Source organism: Neopsephotus bourkii, unplaced genomic scaffold (genome assembly GCF_033783945.1).
Source record: "Neopsephotus bourkii isolate Nb327-2 ecotype Australia unplaced genomic scaffold, CSIRO-AGI_Nbou_v1 NB_309, whole genome shotgun sequence".
Classification (NCBI taxonomy): Eukaryota; Metazoa; Chordata; class Aves; order Psittaciformes; family Psittacidae; genus Neopsephotus; species Neopsephotus bourkii.
The window spans coordinates 153643-173023 of NW_026900817.1; the positions used below are offsets into that span (position 1 = coordinate 153643).

The 19381-nt window shown below is 55.3% G+C and overlaps 2 protein-coding genes across 4 annotated transcripts in view; one reads left to right on the forward strand and one right to left on the reverse strand.

The window, feature by feature from the left end:
• Positions 1-19381, forward strand: part of LOC133208924 (cytochrome c oxidase assembly protein COX14) — a 190459-nt gene that overhangs the window by 69419 nt on the left and 101659 nt on the right. The window lies entirely within an intron of this gene.
• The window catches only part of HDAC7 (histone deacetylase 7), a 76600-nt gene that overhangs the window by 37726 nt on the left and 19493 nt on the right, over positions 1-19381 (reverse strand). For 2 of the 3 annotated variants that reach the window (XM_061347163.1, XM_061347156.1), the window contains exon 1: positions 4739-5014. The exons of the other annotated variant lie outside the window; for it this stretch is intronic. In XM_061347163.1, coding sequence (XP_061203147.1) covers positions 4739-4829 — 91 coding nt within the window. In that variant the 5' untranslated portion in view covers positions 4830-5014. Of the gene's footprint in view, positions 1-4738; positions 5015-19381 lie in introns of those variants that run through there. 3 annotated transcript variants of the gene reach the window in all.

Sequence of the window (19381 nt, forward strand, 5' to 3'; positions counted from 1 at the left end):
GCCCTCAGTGCACAAGGCTGAGCATCAGGGATCTGTGTGCTCAAAGCACCTACAGATCCTATAGCAAGGCACTGACCCTGCAATGGGTGTCAGCCAGGAGAGCCCAATAAGCTGGGAAGCAGGTCAGCATCCCATGGGAGCCCAGGGAGGCGGCAGATGGGAGTCAAAGCCCTAAATCAGGATTATCCAGGCTCCATCTCTAGCAGCAGGAAATTCTCCTGATTTTTGGCCTTAAACCCTACCCTTATCTCTATGCAGACACTGCAGAGCTTTTCAGAAGGGTCAGATCCTGCAGGCAGTGATAGAGGTTGCTCTTTGGAGTGGGGCTTCCTTTGTGGAGGCAGGGAATGGTCACCAAAAGCCATTGGGAGCAGATGAGCAGCCAGCAGAGCATCACAAGCCTGCCACTGCTCTGCCTGACCTGCTCTTGCTGCAGCCTGTACCACTGGGGTGAAACATGCTGGATGTTTCAGGCAGCAAGACTGGTGCTCCCAGGAGCACACCAGGGCACCCAGTTAGACTGGGCTACTACCAGGCTGCTCTCCACCCTTTTAGGCTCCTGCTCCAGTGTATATTAACCAGACACCAAAATGCACAAAGAGGCTGTAGCACAGAGCTGCCCAGAACAATCCTTTCCCAGACCATCAGCATCTCATATCTCATAGAATGGTTTGGATTGGAAAGGACCTTAAAGCTCATCCAATTCCAACCTCCTGCCACAGGCAGGGACACCTCACATCCACCTATTCCCTATGAGCCGATGGCAGAGCCAACCAGCCAGGCTGTGCCAGGATGATGGACCCAACACAGCCCCACCAGGCTCCTGACTCAGCCCCAAGCAGGCAACGAGCCCCCCTCTGTCCCACCATGGGATGTCAGAGCAGCAAACGAATGAGGGCAGCACCCAGAAACCCGGCTGCGTGCAGGGCCCCACCATGGAAGTGCACATGGAAGCAAAGCCAGCTGAAAAGCCAGACAACGCAGGCAAGGTGCTGCATCTGCACAGGGCTGGCAGACAGCTCCTCCACCAGCTCTGCAGACAGCAGCTATTGATGACCCAGGAGGGCTCGCAGCCACAGCACCACCCTGCAGCCAACACGCTTTGCCAAGGGGCACAACAGCATCTACAGGAGCTCTGAGCCCCGGCTGTATGGCTGGTCCAAGCACTGGGAGCACTGGTCCAGCACCCCCAAAGCATCCCACACCCCTGTCTTTCCCCCCAGTATGTCTGCAGCAGCCGAGCCATCCTCCAGCTGCATCCAGAGGGATGGCTCTGCTCTGCTGCTGGGCTCAATCCCAGCGCTCCCCGAGGCGCAGCCAAACCCCAAAACTAATGTTTTCATACTCTGACTTTTCAGGCAGGATTTAGTCATTTGTGGACACGAGGGCTTGGCAGGACTGCGCTGCCTCCACTCACCTACTCCAGTAAGCGGCTGTTTACCATGGCAGAGCCTTGGAGATGAAAGGAGACAGAGAAGATCTGTGATTTAATCCAGGGGAATTATTCCTGCTCCCTTTATGGAGCATCCAGCTGACGAGGAGGGGGGGGCATTCAGCATCCGTGCAGGCCCATTATGGCCAGGGATGGACCCACCACACAAGAGAAGGCGTTGCAATGCAAAGCACCTCCAACAGCTCCGCAATGAGCTGCTTGGATAAAGCCTGCAGGGACTTTTGCCCCGTCTATGGCTAATGGCTAAAAAATCAGTTCCAGGCAGAGAAGCCAAACCCTCTGTGAGTACACTTGCTTTAAAGAGGCAGAGTGGCTGCGAGCTGCTCTGTCATACTAGAAAAGCAGGTTCCAGCCCCAGCTTTGGAAGGCTTGTCCAAGCCCTGTTTGCTCACTGGGGCACTCAGAGTCTGCCTCACATGGGCAGAGAGACCAGAAGTCAAGCAGTAGTTGGTACAGGGTGGCAGGAAGCTGTGGGCATCCCTCAGGAACCCTCCCTGCAAAAGCTCCATGGATTTGGCCCCAAACTGCTTGTGGAGCAAGTGCCTTGGCCATAAGAGCAAACCCCGCCCCAGGGAGCCCTAGGAGAGTCACCAACAAGGCAGGAGAAGACCTTGCTATCAACTCATGATCATACACTCCACAAGAGCTACAAGCCCAGCTCTGAGCAGCCTCTGGATCTTTTATAGAGGAGTCCAAGTACCAAGACCACTTGCATTCAGGAGCCAAGGTCTGCTTTAATCCCCTGATTCTTGTTAACAGCAAGGTTTGCCCATGCTACCATGCAAAGAAGAGATCATCTTCACCTCTCAATGCCTGGCCCACCAGAAAGGATGGACTTTTGTGTTGCAAGTGTGCCCTCAATGCCTTACAGCACCAAATCCCTTTCTTGGTCTCAACACACAGCCTTGGGTGTGGGATGAATCAAACCTGGAAGGCAGGTTAGGAACGCATGGAGGAAGCTCCACCAACACCTCCAGTCTGCAGGAGCGCAGCGCATCCCAACCACAGAGCCCAAACCTGGGATCACGGGCAGGACCTGCAGCACACATCCTCTGGAGAACTGAAATAAAGGGAAACTGCAAGAAGCTCAGTTAGCCACCATTGCATCCCATGTCTAAGCCTGCTGCTGGTTCTGATGAGCTCTGAGGACCAGGGGACAGGAGCTGGGGGGAGGACAAGGCTGCAGTGCACCTCCAAAGCACTGAACACCAGCACATCTGTTGGGGAGCTCTTCCTTATGGTTAGGCCGGGTGTCAAAAGAGGATAACCCAAGTCTAATCTAAAGCACCAGAAGATGAGGACAGCGAGAGGAGGGGGGAGAAAACTGCCCCGTTCACCTCAGCAAAACACCGTCCCTGGTGCAACTCCCTGCCCTAGTGTCAGATGGAAACTTCTCCTGCACGAGCCCAAGGCTTATCTGCTGCTCCCCTCCCTTCTCCCACATTGCTGCTCTTAAACCAACGCATGCTGCTTATCTACAAATCCTGCCCTTAAACCAGCAGAGCCACGCCAGGGTTCCTGCAGTGCTGCCACTCCACTGTGTCCCTTTGCTTTAGCAGAGAGCCCAAGGGGATGCCAACAGCTCGCTGCCTTCAAAGCCTGTCCACTGCATGGGTCCCACCACAATGTGGTTCCCAGCATGATGCTCTGCAGCCAGAATCTGTGCTTTCATATGGTGCTCAAACCACTCACAGCATCCCAAAGTCTCTTCTCCCAAGGAACAACGGATGGGGAGAAAACAGCCTCAAGCTGCACCAGGGGAGGTTTTAGATGAAGATGAGGAACAATTCCTTCCCCAAAGGGTGCTCAGGCATTGGAACAGGGCAGTGCTGGAGTCACTGTCCCTGCAAGTGCTCACACACTGTGTAGCTGAGGCCCTCAGTACCATGGGTCAGTGGTGGCCTTGGCAGTGCTGGGGACCAGTTGGACTTAATGGACTTGAAGGTCTTTTCCAACCTGGTTGATTCCATGATTCCAAAAGCTGAATTCCCACAGAAGCCTGTAAGCAAAGCTGCTGTAGACCAAGCCCTCAAGGAAAGGGAGCTATTCCAGAGCTGTGCTTTGTAACCAAGCCTGGGATAAAGCTCCACGAGGCACCCAGAGGAGTTCACTGGGGCAGTGCAGGGATCAGCAGCACAAACCCATTAAGCCCAGGCCACTGGCAGGAGAAGTTTCTGTGCCTCTGTGCCCTCCAGGCAGGCTCCATGCAGAGGCTGCACAGCTGTCCCCAGTTTGAAAGACAGCTCAGGCTCAACTGCTTCATTCAGTGTAAGCCTTGATTTGTTCTTGCTTACCCAAAAGGAGCCAGCAGCTGCTAAGGCGAAAGCTGGGCCGGCTCCCAAGCGCAGACAAAGGCCCTGCAAAACTGGGTTTAAGGAGGAACTGATTGTTCAAGAAGCAATCCTCGAAGAGGGAGCTCGCAAGAGGGAGGGAGGGCAGCGAGGGAGGAAGAGGAAGCCAGAGAGCACCTAAAAATAAACTCTCCAAAAGCAGCCAGGCCCAGGACAAAGGCCTGGCCCGCACGTGACCGGTACCCGCAGCGTAGGCAGGATGCGAGCTCCGTACACAACGCTCCCTCCCCAGCAACCCCACGTCCCAAGCAACCCCGCAGCACACTGCTAAAGCCACGGCCAGCACCTTTTGTCCTCAGGATGGGCTTGTTTCTCCTGTGCTATAAGTCCCTGAGGTGCAGGATGCTGCTCCTGCCCATATCCTAACGCTGGAATGCTGTGCCCTGATCCACTCTGGGGCTGAAACCCATCTAATCCAAGCAAAGCTTCAACAATAGTTTGGAAAGGATAAAGGAATTTAAATGGAGTCTGGAAAACAAGATCTCTCCCAAAACACACTCTCAAAATAGCTAAGTCCTGAAGAAGGACTCTGAGAGGTGCCTCTGCACCCATCTAGGCAGCACCTTCAGCAGATCCGAGCAAGAGCTGGTGGGTAAAGGGTGAGTTGCCAGTGAAACAGCCAGGAAAGGCAGAGATGGAACCGATGAGCCTGTCCTGTGTGTGCTGGTGCAACTGGGACTGATGCTGTTTGCTCCCCTCCTGTGGCTCCAAGGCTTCAGAAAGCTGCAGAGCAAGGACTCTGCATACGGATGATCTAAACCTCAAACCTGCCGCAGTGGTAGCTGCATCCACCAGACAGATCAGAGCTGCAGCTCAGGCCCATGCACGAACCACTGTGTACAGAAGGATGCTCCCATATACACCTTGAGCCAACCAAGGAATCCCAGCCATGCAAGGAAGGAAAAAGCCCCCCTGGGACGGGAAAGGCACTTACAGGATGGGCTGAACATCACCAGTGCAGCAGGGACCTTCAGCCTCGGTGCAACACCAGCCAGTTCCGCTCCCGGGAAGCCACCGCTCCGCATCCCACATTCACTTCTGCTTCACTCCTGCTGCACACGCATGCATCTAACCATCAGGGCAGTGGGAAGAGGCATCTGAGAAGGCTGCTCTCTGACCAGGCTGCTCCTAGATGGGGCAGACGCAATAGGCCACTGAACAGACTCTCATGTACTGAGTCATCCCGGCTCCGGAGCCGTCTGAGTTAAATCCCAGCTCCAGCAACTCTTATTTCACCCTCACATCCTTTTGAGCATGCAGGTCTGAGGCTGCTGAGTCGGGCTCTGCCCAAGCTGTCCCTTCAACGCTGCCACCAACCACAGACAGAACTCCTGCATGACTTAGGGTTGAGTCTTTACCCTGTGCTCCTTGAACTCATGACTACTGAGGCAGGCGGCTTGCTCAGCTAACCAGCAAGCTAAGAATAGAGACCTTGAAGTGAAACCTACTGGGATTGGCAGCTATTTTGAGTGCGCTCAGCCGGCGAGGGAGCGTGACATAAGAGGATATAAAGAGGAAACTCTGCACAACAACTCTCACCTCACCACGAAAGACTGGGACAACAGAAGGTAGAGCCACTGGGTGTGCTTTTGAGGCTGGGAGGAATCCTCCAGGCCATCCCCACGCCGCTTTGCCAGCTCATTCCTCAAATCCCAAGCCACAGCATCTATGTTTGGAGCAGGCGGGTTGGCCTGGGCGCAGCACCAGCATCTCCAGGCCCATTTGAGCCCACCAAGACCTGCACAAGCAGAGCCCAAGGTGCAGCAGCCCAGTGTGGCCATCGCTTGTCCCTGCATGGGATCCAGTCAAACCCCAGCAAACCACCTCCTGTGCTGCCCGCAGCTCCACCACGCAGCCCACGTGGAGCAGAACGTGTTGCCACAGGTTCAACCTGCCCAGGCACCTCCATGGATCCTGCCTCAAAGGGAGCTGGCACAGCCAAAGCAACCAACGCAGCCACAAACCCCAACCCTTGGCTGTGCTTTCTAACCTCAAGCAGACCCTCGCAGCTCTTCAGCCTTAGAAGCAAGGCTGATGGTGCTCAGTCACCAGACGTGTTTAGGAAAGATTTGGTCTTGGTTAGCAACCAACATTAATATAGGGAAATCTAAATGGGAACACTTGGAGCGTGGCTGATTTCAACCCTTGGATACTGGGAAAACAAATATACAAGCCATGGTTTCCAGAAGTCAAACCCACCACCTGAAAGCAGTCCCTGCAGCAGCTCTCTGCTAGGTCATAACATGTCCATCCCATCATTTGAATACGGTATATTCTCAAACCCAAGGACTGTCTTCTCCACTGGTTGTTGGACAGGAGTATGTCCTAAGCAGGGATTGAGAGTCTACAGCACTAAACAACTGAATTCCCCAAACCCACCAGTTTTGTCTGTCACAAAACCATCCTCCAAACCTTCCACAGAGCACCAAGGGACGAGGGCACCTCTGGTTCCAGTCATCACCCAGACAGCAACTGCTTATTAAGGCCTCTGTATTAACCCACACTTTCAAAGAGGCTGACCACGCTGAATGAAGATCACAAGCCACAGATCTGCTTAACGCTGCAATTCAATTCTTACAGCGGCGTGAGGCAGCGCTGCTGCTCCTGCCTGTGCCATGCCACAGGGACCCAGACCAAACCCAGCCACCCCGGGCTGTCCCCCTCCATGGGGAACCCCTTTCCTGAGCCACTGCCACTTCTGCGCTGGTCTGCAGTCGTGCTGTGGGGATGGAAGTGCCACCGAGGATGAGGAGGATCCAGCGCATCTCAGCCCCAGTGTAGAGGGGAGCAGCAAGGCCACAAAGGGGGCTGAGCACAGGGCTGGTAGCTTCATCAGGCTTTGATGCATCCCTGAGACATAGGGAAGTGTGTCTGCTCTCAGGCTTGGTCTCTGTGGAAGCAGTGTTCAAGGCAAATGGATCATGGTGCAGGTCTGCCCACCAAAACCACCACATCCTCACTTGAGGACCCCTCTCCTGCTGCAGTGAGGTGTTGGTGCAGTGCTGGAAGGAAAGAAAGAGCCAGTCATGATCCTGAGCTCATGAGCCCCATCCTGCATCCAGGTGCTCCACGGTCAGCCCTCCATCCTCCACATCCCTGCAACAGCAAGGAGCCATGTGCTGGTCCCTGCCACAACCCTGGGACAGGGACAGAAGCCAGAGGAGCAAGGGTGAGCCCACACGGATGGCAAAAAGGACATGTGGGAATGTGTTTCCCATCTCAGATACAGCTCTGTGCTGTGAATATTCCCACCCTGCAGCCACTGGAAGGTAACACTGGAAAGCAGCCGCTTTCCCCAGCCTCTGAAGTATTGCTGAAGGCAGCGACATGAAGAAAAGAGTCTATGGCAGGAAGAGAAGAGACTCTTTTCACTCGGTAGTCGCACCCCCAGGCTACATATGGAAACCTCCTCTGCAACTGAAGTGCATCAAGCCCTGAGCAAACCTGGAGAATTTACATACCCTTGAAGTTTAAGGTACTCATAAAGGCAGAGATTCACGGAGCAACCCTCACGTTGTGCTGGCTTGAGTGACTGGAGGATGTTCTCCACATTTTCTGTGCTGCCCAAGGCTTTGCTCTTACACAACAGCAGCATTTGAAAAAGCAGCCTCAGCATCAACCCTGGTTTCCCCTCCCTTGCATAAGAGATTCTCCTTCCGTGAAGGCTCAAGAACATCCCCAGGAGAACTGCTCCCAGTGGGATGTCCTGACTCCTTCCTGCAGCATCAGGGAATCCACTTCTCCCTGGAGGCTGCCTCCATGCCCTTCTTCCACCCTCTGTGGAAGCTGAACTCCAAGGCACTTCCAGGACCACAGGATGCTCCAGAGGTTCCCTGGACACATTGCTCCATGACCCAAGTGAGAGGCTGATATCCTTCTGGCTACAACTGGAACACAAAATGGATCAGGACACCTTCTTATGTCATTTCACTCTCCTTGCAGAGCGGGAGCTGCAGAAGAGCTGGGTCTACTCAAATAAAAGGTGGAGAAAGAGAATAAAAGAGGCAAAGAAGGAGACAAAAGTGGGAAAGCAGATGGACGAGAAGTCCAGGATCACCTAACATGACCCAGTGAATCAGTACAATGAGAGCAATCCTGTCAAGTAACCCCAATGCTCCAGGAAGCCCTACCTGCTTAGTTCATCTCCATAACATCAAATGAGTCATTTCTAAAACAAGCAAAGGTCTGGGTCTTGGTTTGAGGGATTACTTCAGAGCAGTAGTGCTTTTTGGATCCTACATTACACTCCCCAATGCACAAACAGACCAATAAAAGCAATCAGCTATCAGTGCCAGAAGCCTGGAGCCACATAGGGCCAGAGGCGACTCCTACTCCTGTCCCACTCATGGACACTGGAGGATGCTCCAGGCACGCACCACTGTTGGGGACACTCTGCACCTGGAAAACCTCTCCACTGAGAGAAATGAGTCTCTTCTGCAGATGAATATGAGATACTCTCAGCTTCCAGCTCCTTCCCGAGCTATTTACCTCCATCCTGAAAGGAGGTGGTAGTGAGGTGGGGTTGATCTCTGCTCCCAAGGACCAAGGGATGGGACAAGAGGAAATGGGCTCAAGCTGCACCAGGGCAGGTTTAGATGGAGCTGAGGAACAATTCCTGCCCCAGAGGGTGCTCAGCCACTGGAACAGGCTGCCCAGGGAGTCACTGTCCCTGCAAGTGTTCACACACCCTCGGTGCCATGGGTTAGTGGTGGCCTTGGCAGTGCTGGGAATGGTTGGACTGGATGATCTTGAAGGTCTTTTCCAATTTGGTTCACTCTATGATCCTCAAATTCCCTACCTTTAGCACCCACCTTTCCAGCATGGAGCCTCTGTCCCCCTGAGCACACATGGTCATTCACTGTGGCACAGAGAGACCATGGGGCGAGTGTGACTGTGCTCCAGACCAGCAGCAGTGTTTGTTTTGCACTGATGTGAGCAGTATTTGGATCCAACTGTGCAATGCAACCGTGTGGAAGAGCTAATTCCCCTGCTGGCACTGCTCCTGGATACAAGCACCTCATGGGATGAAGCCCAAAGTATCCACCCATGAGGGAGCCATGTAGTTTGTTGCTGTGCTGAGGTGCAAAGAGCAAGCCAGACAGACACTGGGGAACACTCCAGTCTCAGAGACACCTGCATAGTTCTTGTATTGACAATAACACCAACAGAACAAGAGCATCATTCACCACTCTTAGCCTTGAATATGGACTGAACTTCTAAGATGAAGGGTGTGATGCATTAAAGCATCAAAGGGTAACAGAGCCCTGGCAGTGTTCAAGGGCAGGTTGGACACAGGGGCTTGAAGCAACCTGGTCTAGTGGAAGGTGGCCCTGCCCATGGCAGGGGCTTGGAACTGGATGAGCTTTAAGGTCCCTTCAACCCGAACCATTCCATGTCTCTACCTCACTCCAGCCCTTCCATCTCCGTGTCTCCACTTCGGACATTCCCTCCTTGCTGAAGACCTCTCTGCGTGACAGCATTGCACTGACTCAGTGCTCTTTCCTCAGCATTGCCCAACAGGGATCACAGGGACACAGACACACGGCACCCACAGCAACTCTGCCACCTCATCGACTCGCTTATGGGTCCTTGTGTATCACGCTGAGCATTCACCGCCCTCAGCCCCACTGTGCCAAGGGCTGATGTGCCTTGGCACAAACCCCTCCTCCAAGGTGAGGCTGGGAAATTTCCAAAGCCAGTTCAAGAAGCACTTGGGCTCTATTTGCTATTTATAGTTGGACAAGTGGGACAATGCCACCCAAGCACAGCAGCTTCGCTTGCTCTGGCTAAACTCAAAGCCAGACGACTGAAGCCTGCACGACGCACAGCAGCCTAAATTCAGCACACATTCATTCAGTGTTAGCAACTGCTGCTATATCTGGAAGACAGTTTCAAGAAGAGACAGAGCTCTCCAAGGCAGGGAAAGAAAACAAATCCTTCGTCTGCATTCTGCTCTTTTAAACTTCACCAGACTCCAGTTTTCCTGCTAAGAAGTTAATATTAACAACATTAGCAACCTCACCACCCCCTGTACACCTCCAGAGCTCTGTACACCCCCTTGAAAGCTTCATGACACCTTCACATCATGCACCAAATGTCCCAACTCAGACCTCCTGTGAGCTACAGAGCTGTCCCCAACATATTCCAGCCCCAGCCCTGCTCTCTGGGTAAGGCAATTCAGGCTGTACAACACCCCAAGAGACCAGAAACAACCCCCATGCATTGAAGCACCAGCAAAGGCAGGAAAACAGCACAGCCACGCGTGAGGTGCAAGCAGGAGGGGTTTGGCAGTATTTTTAGGGCACCCAGAGCAGCAGATGAGAGACCATGCGGGGCTCTCAAAGCCTCAGTCACAGAGCGCTGCTCAAGTCTGACACGAGCCCACCCAGCTGCAAGCAGCCTGTTCAAGCTCAGCCTGGCCAGGACACGCTTCTCTGCCTTCTCTGCCATCTCCCCCATTTTACCAGCGTCACAAAAGTCAGCAAAGAAGCTGCTCGTAGGAAGCTGGCAAAGCCTGAACCGGGGACGGACGCATTCCTGCCTTCAGGGAGCACAGCAAGGGAATGAGACGCAGACATCGGCAAGGACTCAGCCGCTCAGACTGACTCACGTCCCGTCCCTCTGTACAAGAGAGGAGCTGTGGGGCTGGAAGGAGTTCAAAAGGGAATAAATCAGAGCAGAAAAACTGAGGTCTCGATGTCTGAACCAACGCTGAAGAGGCGATTTGCACCCCTCCTCTATGAGAGGCAGGCAGTGGGGCTGACAGAGCTGCCTCGTTCGGAGCAGTGCCAACACACTTGTTTGTTCTCTCCCCTCCCCAGGGTCCCAGCTGTTCAGAACATGATGGCAGGATCTCCCTGGCGCCCTGGAAAAGTACGTAAAACCATTATGGCCCAGTGTTTGAACAGGAAAATGCCTGAAAATCTGAGCCACCGACTCCAAACACACCATTTTCCAGCCTTGTTTTTCTCCAACAGTTTCTAAGTGGTTAGGGGCTTTGCAGCACTGGTTTTCAGCTTCCCAAAAGCTGTTCCTATCCCAGTGTTCCACAGTGGGAGAACTGTTTGGCTTAAGTCATGTATCCCAAAGCCATCGGAGTAGCTACTCACATCCCTAGGTATCAAAAGTCCTTAGCAACCAACCTCTGCTCCCAGCACCAGGTATAACCTGGACTTCACAGCCCAGTAAGTGAACACAAAACCCAGGGCCACAGGGTGACACTCATGTTCCAGCCTGGATTCCCCATCTCTGCCAGATGCACAGGGCAATTCCAGACCCACACTCTTATGAGGACACGAAGTTTATCACGTTTCTATCCAGATACATCACCGGGCACATTGAAACACCTCTATCAGATGAGAACAACAAGGGACGGCACCCAGCACCAAGCCAGAGCAGGAGCCTCTCCCTGCCCTGGGGACATTCCAGTCTGAGCTGCAGCAGGATCCAGCAAAGCCACTTAAACTGCAGGAAAAGCCACACTCACATGCACCCATCCACACTCACCTCCATCCTCCTGCTACACTGTCCCAGGACAAGGCGGACACTGTGACTCGGCCATTCCCAAATGGCACGTCCAGAAGGTTCAGGACCATTCAGGACAGGTCTAACCTCATTGCCATCCCACGCTGTTGCTTCCAGCTTCACTGCAAGCGCTTCTGCTGCCATTTTCACGCTCCCACTTCCTGCTCACATCAGGCAGCTGAGTAGGAAGTGCTGAAATCCTCGGCTCCCCACTGCAAACCAGGAAGCACCAGCGATCTCCTGAGACCGGCTCTGATTTCCAGGCTGAAATCCCCTGCAAACATCTGGTATGGGGCATTGCGTTGGGACCCTCAGAGCACAGGGCCCACCCTCCCCATCCTCCTGGTGTGTGCTGCTGGAACAAACCCAGCACAGGAGCCACTTACAGAGCATCAGTTGGGCAAAACCAGCCCAGATCCTCAGCATTCCCTTCCCTTCCTCTCCCATGACCAGTGACACCTCGTCTCGCCCGCACACCCGCCACTGAGCCAGGTCCAGCGCATCTCAACACCGCCTCTGCAGGAGCCTCCCAACGTCCCATTACTCAGCAGAGCCTCCTGACATGGCCAAGCCCCGGCTAATACCTTTCCCATGGAAAAAGGTGTGGGAAGATCTGCTTTCTGGGATTGCCAGCACAGGGCAAATCCTGGACGACTCACACATCTGTGGGCTGCTTTGGCTCCAGACAGATCTGGGCTACTGGGGGTATTGACAGCTTCTCGCATCCTTTCCCAATGAGGGATACGGACAGAAGGAGGGATTTTAAATGCAGCTCAGGAGGATGCAACCCAGCAGAGCCGTTGCTGCTGTTGTTCCTCTGCCCCTAAAGCTTCGCTGCCTGCAAGCGCCTTCAGAAGGGAAAGGTGAAAAAGGATCCCAGCAAACAAGAGGCTCAGGCTGACCTTACCTGAACCCACCCTGCAAGGTGGCCACAGGTCTGCAGGCATCACCCAGCCTCGTGAGCCTCAGCTTGTCCAGGCTCTCACCCATCTCCTCCAGGGGTGGATCTGCTGCTCTGGAAGCCCAGTGCTTCCCCAGGACCAGCCCAGGCTCTCTGCTGTGGCCAGGACACACACTGTGGCATTCTATATACCCCAGTACTGGGGTGACAGCATTGCCAGCACCTCAGCATCGATATGGGGTGCACCACCACCATCAGCAGCACGTCAACATCGATATAGGGTGCACCACCACCAGCACCTCAACATCGATATGGGGTGCACCACCACCAGCACCTCAACATCAACATGGGTGCACCATCACCACCTCAACATGAATATGGGGTGCACCACCACCAGCACCTCAACACTGATACAGGGTGCACCATTACCAGCACCTCAACATCGATATGGGTGCACCAGCACTCACACCTCAACATCAATATGGGTGCACCATCACCAGCACCTCAACAACAGTATGGGTGCACCATCACCAGCACCTCAGCATCGATATGGGTGCACCATCACCAGCACCTCAACATCGATACGGGTGCACCATCACCAGCACCTCAACATCGATATGGGTGCACCATCACCAGCACCTCAGCACCAATATGGGTGCACCAGCACCAGCACCTCAGCATCGATATGGGTGCACCATCACCCACACCTCAGCATGGATATTGGGTTCACTGGAGACCCGGTGGCATCAGGGCTCCAACAAACACCCCTGGGAACGGGACCCCCCGACCCAGGCCAGGCCGCAGAGGGGGCTCACGGACCCCGTTGAAGGCAGGGCCCGGCTCCAGGCCACCCCTTCCCGGGAGCCTGCCCTGCCCCAGGGGCCCGGCCGGGGCCACCCCCGGGGGGTGTGCGGGGAACGGGGCCAGGCTCGACCCGGGGGAGGCCTCTCCGGCACCGGGCCGGGGGCTCGGGCCTGAGGGTGTCGGACCCGCGCCGCGGTGGAAGCGCCCCCGGTGCCTACCTCGGGCCAGGGCCGGGCCGCGGCCGGCGGCGGGGACAAAGGCGAGGCCGCTGCGTCCGCGGGCTCAGGCGGCGGAGGAGGAGGAGCGGGAGCGGGAGCAGAGCGGGGCGGGGAGGGAACGGCCCCCGGCCGGGCCGCACAGGGCGGCGGGCGCGGGGCTCCGCTGGCGGCTCGGCTCCACCTGCGCCGCCGCCGCCGCACCGGAACCGGGCGGGGAGGAGCGGCCCGGCCCGGCCCGGCCCCCGGCGCGGCCTGCGGCCGGCACCGCCCCACGCAGCGGCCAATGGCGCCTCCGTCCCCCGCGGGCTGGGCCGGGCCCGGGGCCGAAGCCGAACCGGGGGTGATGGGAGTGGAGCGGGGCCGTGGAGCTGGGAATGGGGGGCAGAGGGGGGGGCACCGGGACCAGACCGGGCCCCTGCACTTGTGGGCAGAGCCCGCATTCACCCATCTGAGCCAAACCGGGGCCCCACCATGGGTGTGCAGAGCCCCTCAGCCCACCCCGCTGCACACACGGGCTGGAAAAGCATCGCCTGTGCGCTGGGATCCCCATGGATCAGGCCTGGCATCAGATCCTGGCGCTGCTGCTCATCGCGGCACTGGGATGCTCCGTGGTTCCCAAGGCCATCCGTAGGCACACATGCATGGGGCAAGCTGGTGCGGAGCAAACGGGAAAGCATCCTCTGTACCACAGGGAACAGCGGGGCAGAACCTTGGTGATGGCTCAATGGGATGTAAACCCCCCACCAAAACGCCTTAAAGCCTCTAAGTGCTGCCTTTGGAGGGTTGCTCTGAGCTGTGTCTTTGGTGCCGTCCTTGGGTTTCATGTTTGCTTCAAATGGAGGCTGTTTCAGCTCTATCTAAACACCATACAAAGTCCCACTGTAAAGCACTTGAATGCATCCTCTGCAGGTTCAACGGCTCCTCCCCTGTGTTCGGCGCTATCAAACCCATCCCGCTGAGAGCAGTGAGCCCCAGAGAAGCTTCCCTACAGCTGGTAAATCCCAGGTACGGTAAAGGTAAGGCTCAGGCTGGTTGCATGGAGCAACTGAAGAAAACTCCTCTTGCAGCAAGAGCTCTTCAGTAGGAAGCTGCTGCTCCCCATCCCTACCAGCTCTTTGCTAGAGAGAAACCAGCACAATCCACAGGCACATTTCAAGAGGCAAAACCAGGATCTGCCCATTTAAAACCTCTTGAGGCCGGACCCCGAGCCCACATGCATTCACTTCATTACGTTCTGGAACCCGCTCTTCCACCACGGATTTACTGCCAACCACTGAAACCCAAAGGCTGCAGTTGGAGCCTTGCAGCAGCGGAGGACTCAGAGCTGGCAACACCGGGCTCTCTTTGGCAGATTGGTGCCTGCCCCTTTCCTTGGGACTCAGTCAGCAAGGACAAGTCCTTTCAAGTGGCCCCCTCATTTGGATTTGATGCATCTGGCTGGTAAGGAGAAGGGTGGCTCCAGGATGATATGGGATGTGCAAGCAGGAAGGAGCCACAGAGCTCGCCAGCCTTTGCCACTGCTATTTATATTAGACTGAAGTGTGTTCACCTTGGAAATTAAATACTATTAATCCAGAGTATTATGTGCATCAGAGCCTGCTTTAAATTCAAGCAGCAGAGCAGCTCTTTACTTGAAGTTGTTCCAAACGTTCTTATTCAGGTGCTCCAAACCCCACATGAATATTTAGGTTGCCTTTCAGGCATCCAGCAGGCAGCATCCCAGGTTTCTGGTACTCCAGCCAGGTTCCAGTATCCCCCATCTCTGCACCCCTTTGGGACCAGGTGATGTTTCCCTTTAAAACACCAGCCACCCTGCGACAGGCAGATGCCTTTGGGTGCTGACCAGAGCTCTGAAGGGTGCAGTTCATCAGAATGAGACCCATGGCAGCACCCAGGAGCACCCGCATCTCCAGGAGGAGGGTGTTGCATCCTCTCATACCCAATAACTATGATATTATATAGAGCAGAGCTGCTTTGAAAGGAGGGACTACGAGCTGCTTGTTCCTCTGGCTGCTTAGAAAGACCCAAGGCAGTGGGACCATGGCTCAAATCCTTGTCACTAGAAGCCAAACATGACCCTGAGTCCCCCCCTGTGCTTGGTGAGCATCCAAGCCGCAGCAGTGCTGAGAAAAGGGCAGCAAAGCCGCTGGCAGGAGGCCCTAACCCCAGGAGAGCTTTGCACACCCAATTGCAGACACTTCCCCATAGCCCCGAGTGAAACTCCTCAATTGTATGAAATTACAGGCTTAGGACACACCTTTCTCCTTCGTATTTCCCAGCAGCTCTCCCTGCTCCCGGGGTTCTCCCATCTCCCTGCATCAGGAGCTCATCCATGGACCCTCTCGGGGGTAGCAGGGCTGGGATGCAGCTGAACACAGTGGGTTGAGAAGGGGATTAGATGAGGGCGGGACAGTGGGAGCATCCCCCAGACAGGAGCATCCCCACAGGGGATCTAACACCTCAAAGGAAGAGAATGAGCCAAATTCAGCCCCAAGGAAGTGGTGCTCAGGGGCTTCAAATCCCATTCAAAGGCGCAGGGTGCCCAGCCTGTGACAGTGGCTCTTTGCCCTCAGACCCTCTGCAAGAGAAGAGCTGCTTTTCCAGGCAATCAAAAGCACAGGGGCTTCTCTGCCCACTGAATGACACTTCTCTTGCCCAAAGAAACCAGTCCAGATGCAAAACCTCATCCCAAGAGTGAGGAGACCTGGAGGAGCCACTGCTCCACTGCATCTCCAAAGCTCCATCCATGCATATGCAGTGAGCCGAGCACTGAAACACAGGAGGGCTGTGGTTTTACTGAGCTATTTGGCTTGTTCTTGCTATACCAGGAGAGAATATGGGAAGTTAGACATCAAGCACACACGTGTGCACATGGGCTGGCATGCACTTGTAAGCCCCAGTTACCAGGTGGTTATTTTGGGGGTCAACATGCAGCCATTTATGGTGCATCTCACCTTTGGGGCTTTCTCATTCCCTTTGTTTTATGCCAGTTTTCACCTGGATTATCCTTTCCTTCCTTTTCACTTCCAAACTCTCCAGACCTCACTGATCCTGACTGAGTGCTGAGGCCCAAACAGCTTGCCCTGGTTTGGGTTGCAAGGGACCTTAAAGCTCATCCACTTCCATGGGCAGGGACACCTTCCACTAGAGCAGGTTGCTTGAAGCCCCATCCATGGCCTTGAACTATACCAGGGATGGGGCACTCCTCCTCTTACAGCCCCCACACAAAGAGCAAAACCCAGCTCTAAGGGCAGAATGATCCCACTGGGATCTTCCTCCATGCAGGGGGCCCACACTCAGCCTGATGTTACTGGGGAACTGAAGCAGCCGCAGCCTTGGGACAATGGAGATCATCACCCGGGACTATTTCAGCAGGCCAGGCAGTATTTTTAGGCACAGCTTCCCTTTCTGGGCTCTCTCCTCCACCCAGACCAGTGCCAGCAGGGCTGGGGCTCTGCTGTGCCCAGGGAGGGGATGGGTACAGAAGAAGTGAGCTATTTTGACCGATGGAGATGAATGTGCTTCACCCCTACCCGTTGTGCAACCCTCGGAGGGCTGGTGGAGGAGACAGACACCCAGAGCTGCTCGGGCTCAGCCAAGCTCCCCAGCAGCTGCTCAGGGTGCATGGGGATTCACCCTGCAGCAGCCCTGCATGGGCTCAGCCCCATGCTTGAGGTGGGGGAGAGCCAGGAGATGCTCTTGGTCTGCCTGGGATGAGGACAGAGGGTGGGCAATGGTGGCGGTTCCCTGTTGGATGAACAGCCAGGAGTGCTTTCCTAGCTCCCACCCATCCCACCATGCTCCCAAAGCGAGCCAGAGAGATGGAAAATGTAAGGATAGGGCTGGGAATGTCTCCAGGGCTAGCGATGCACTCCTGGCCTCCCAGATGGCAGAAGCCACAAGGCTGGGCATATGCCCTGGGAAGATGTATGGGGAGGCATCAGGAGCCCTGTCCTCAGCATCTATCCCAGCCTCTGTCCCCATCCAGGACCACCTCAGAGACCCCCAGCTGCCCCCTCCTGCCTCCCTCAGGACCACCTCATTCCCTTCCCATGCCTGCTGCAAGTGGGAATGTCAGGATGAGGAAGAGGCCCCGTGGGAGGTTGCAGGTGAGGAGCGACCCGGTTTCCATCCGCCACGAGCGATGCTCCCGGAGGAAGCATCCTCTGACGTGCTCTGCTCCCGGCCCGCCCTGCTTTATGGAGCCACGCTGGGAACCTGGGCACCAGCCAGCGTTCTCCTGGTGCAATGGGGCTGTCCTAACCCGAGCACTGGGAACACAGCACTGCCTGGGACTGCTGGTGGTGACCAGGAGAACGCCTGGCACCGTGAGAACTGTCCAAGCATGAGCACAGGGAAGAACATGGGCAAATCAGGGAGCAGCAGCCAGCATTCCCTCACTGGGACTGAGTGCATCCCTATGGCTCTGCAGCGAGCAAAACAGGGGCTGTGTGAGCATAAGAGGGGAGTGCACAGAGCTGTGGATGGACCCGCAGTCTCAGAGACAGCCCAACACCATCTGCGTTATCTTTGTGCTGATTGTGTCCTCCTCCCTCCATCCCCACACTCTGCTCCCTGCCTGTCCTGCAACCACAAAGCTCTCCTCTCATCAGGTCCCTTCCCTTACAGGCCTCACAAAATAGGTAAAGGAATGAAGGTTTCTCCTGCTTTCCTGGGAAATGGGGCTCTGCTTGTCTCAAGTGTAGTTTGGCTCCTTGGGCTGCAGTATGATGCTTTAGCCTCACTAGAAGATGCTCCAGCACACAGCATCTGCTCCAAGCATGCTCCTATCTTCCACCTACACGCCAAGGCAGGGGTGTTACTACCCCACTGTGGGAGATGAAGCTGTCACAGGGAACACAGCACCCACAGCAGCGCATCCCAGCACTTTAAGGTTTGGAGATGTGATGGGAACATATCCTCAGATCCCACATAAAACCACCCTCCTGCTGACCTCACCCCCAGCCTCATGGTGCTGGTGGCACTGGGGAGCCCTGCATGGTGCTGCCTGGAATCCCTCTGCAAACCAGCACAAGCAGGGATCAAAGCAAGGATTACAGCATTCCTCTCAACCCTAACTTTCCATCACAGATTTCCGCCTTTTCCCCCCTATTTCTCCCCTGCTGGGATAGAACTGGGGATGCTGGGGAAGGTTTGAGGCCATCCCAACCAGGCGGGCGAGCTGCTGACTCGGGTACAAGAGTCCTTGATGCCTTGTTTTGTTTGCTGATGTGTGATATGGGAGCAGCAATTCCCACCCTGCATTGGGAAACACTCAGCTGGGTTGGGAAGGAGGCGCCGAGCGATGCTTTGGGAAACCAGGCACAGAGCACTGGGGTCGATTTGGTCTTTGGGGTGTATCCTGGGCACTAAAGTGTTTGTGTTTCCTCTCTCAGGGTCTAAGCTGTACAAGTGAAGGAAGAGGGGTTAGAGCAGGTCCTGGCCGTGCTGGGCAAGAGTTAACCCAACCCACTCATGGTGCACCTTTGTCTTCAGCTGCATCCCACTGGATGAGCTCAGCATTTCAACTTCTTGACTTTCATTCACTACATGTAAAACCCTTCATATTTAAATGCAAAGGAACATGCAAACACTCTGCATACAGGAACACCTATAATAAACCTGGGTTCTCCTTCATCAGCCCTTCTCTTGCACCATGGTGGGTCCACCCCATGGATCCATCTGGGACTTGGGCTCTGAGGCAGAAGCCCTCAAGGGGCTGCTGCCAGCCAACCCATTTCCCCCCGAGCCCCCTCCTCTGCCTGTGTTTTGAACTGAGCAATGAACGGAGCAGCCTGAGAGCTTTGTTTGAAATAGGCTCTTCTTGAATCAGAGCGACAGAAATACCGTCACCCTCCTGCTGCCGAGCGCGAAACCGCAGCACGGGGCAGAGGAACCAGCGGCTTGAAAACACAACAGCGTTTATAGCATCACAGAATGGTTTGGCTGGAAAGGACCTTAAGATCCTCCAGTTTCAACCCCTGCCACGGGCAGGGACACCTTCCACTAGAGCAGGGTGCTCCAAGCCCCTGTGTCCAACCTGGCCTTGAGCACTGCCAGGGATGGGGCAGCCACAGCTTCTCTGGGCACCCTGTGCCAGCACCTCAGCACCCTCACAGGGAAGAGCTTC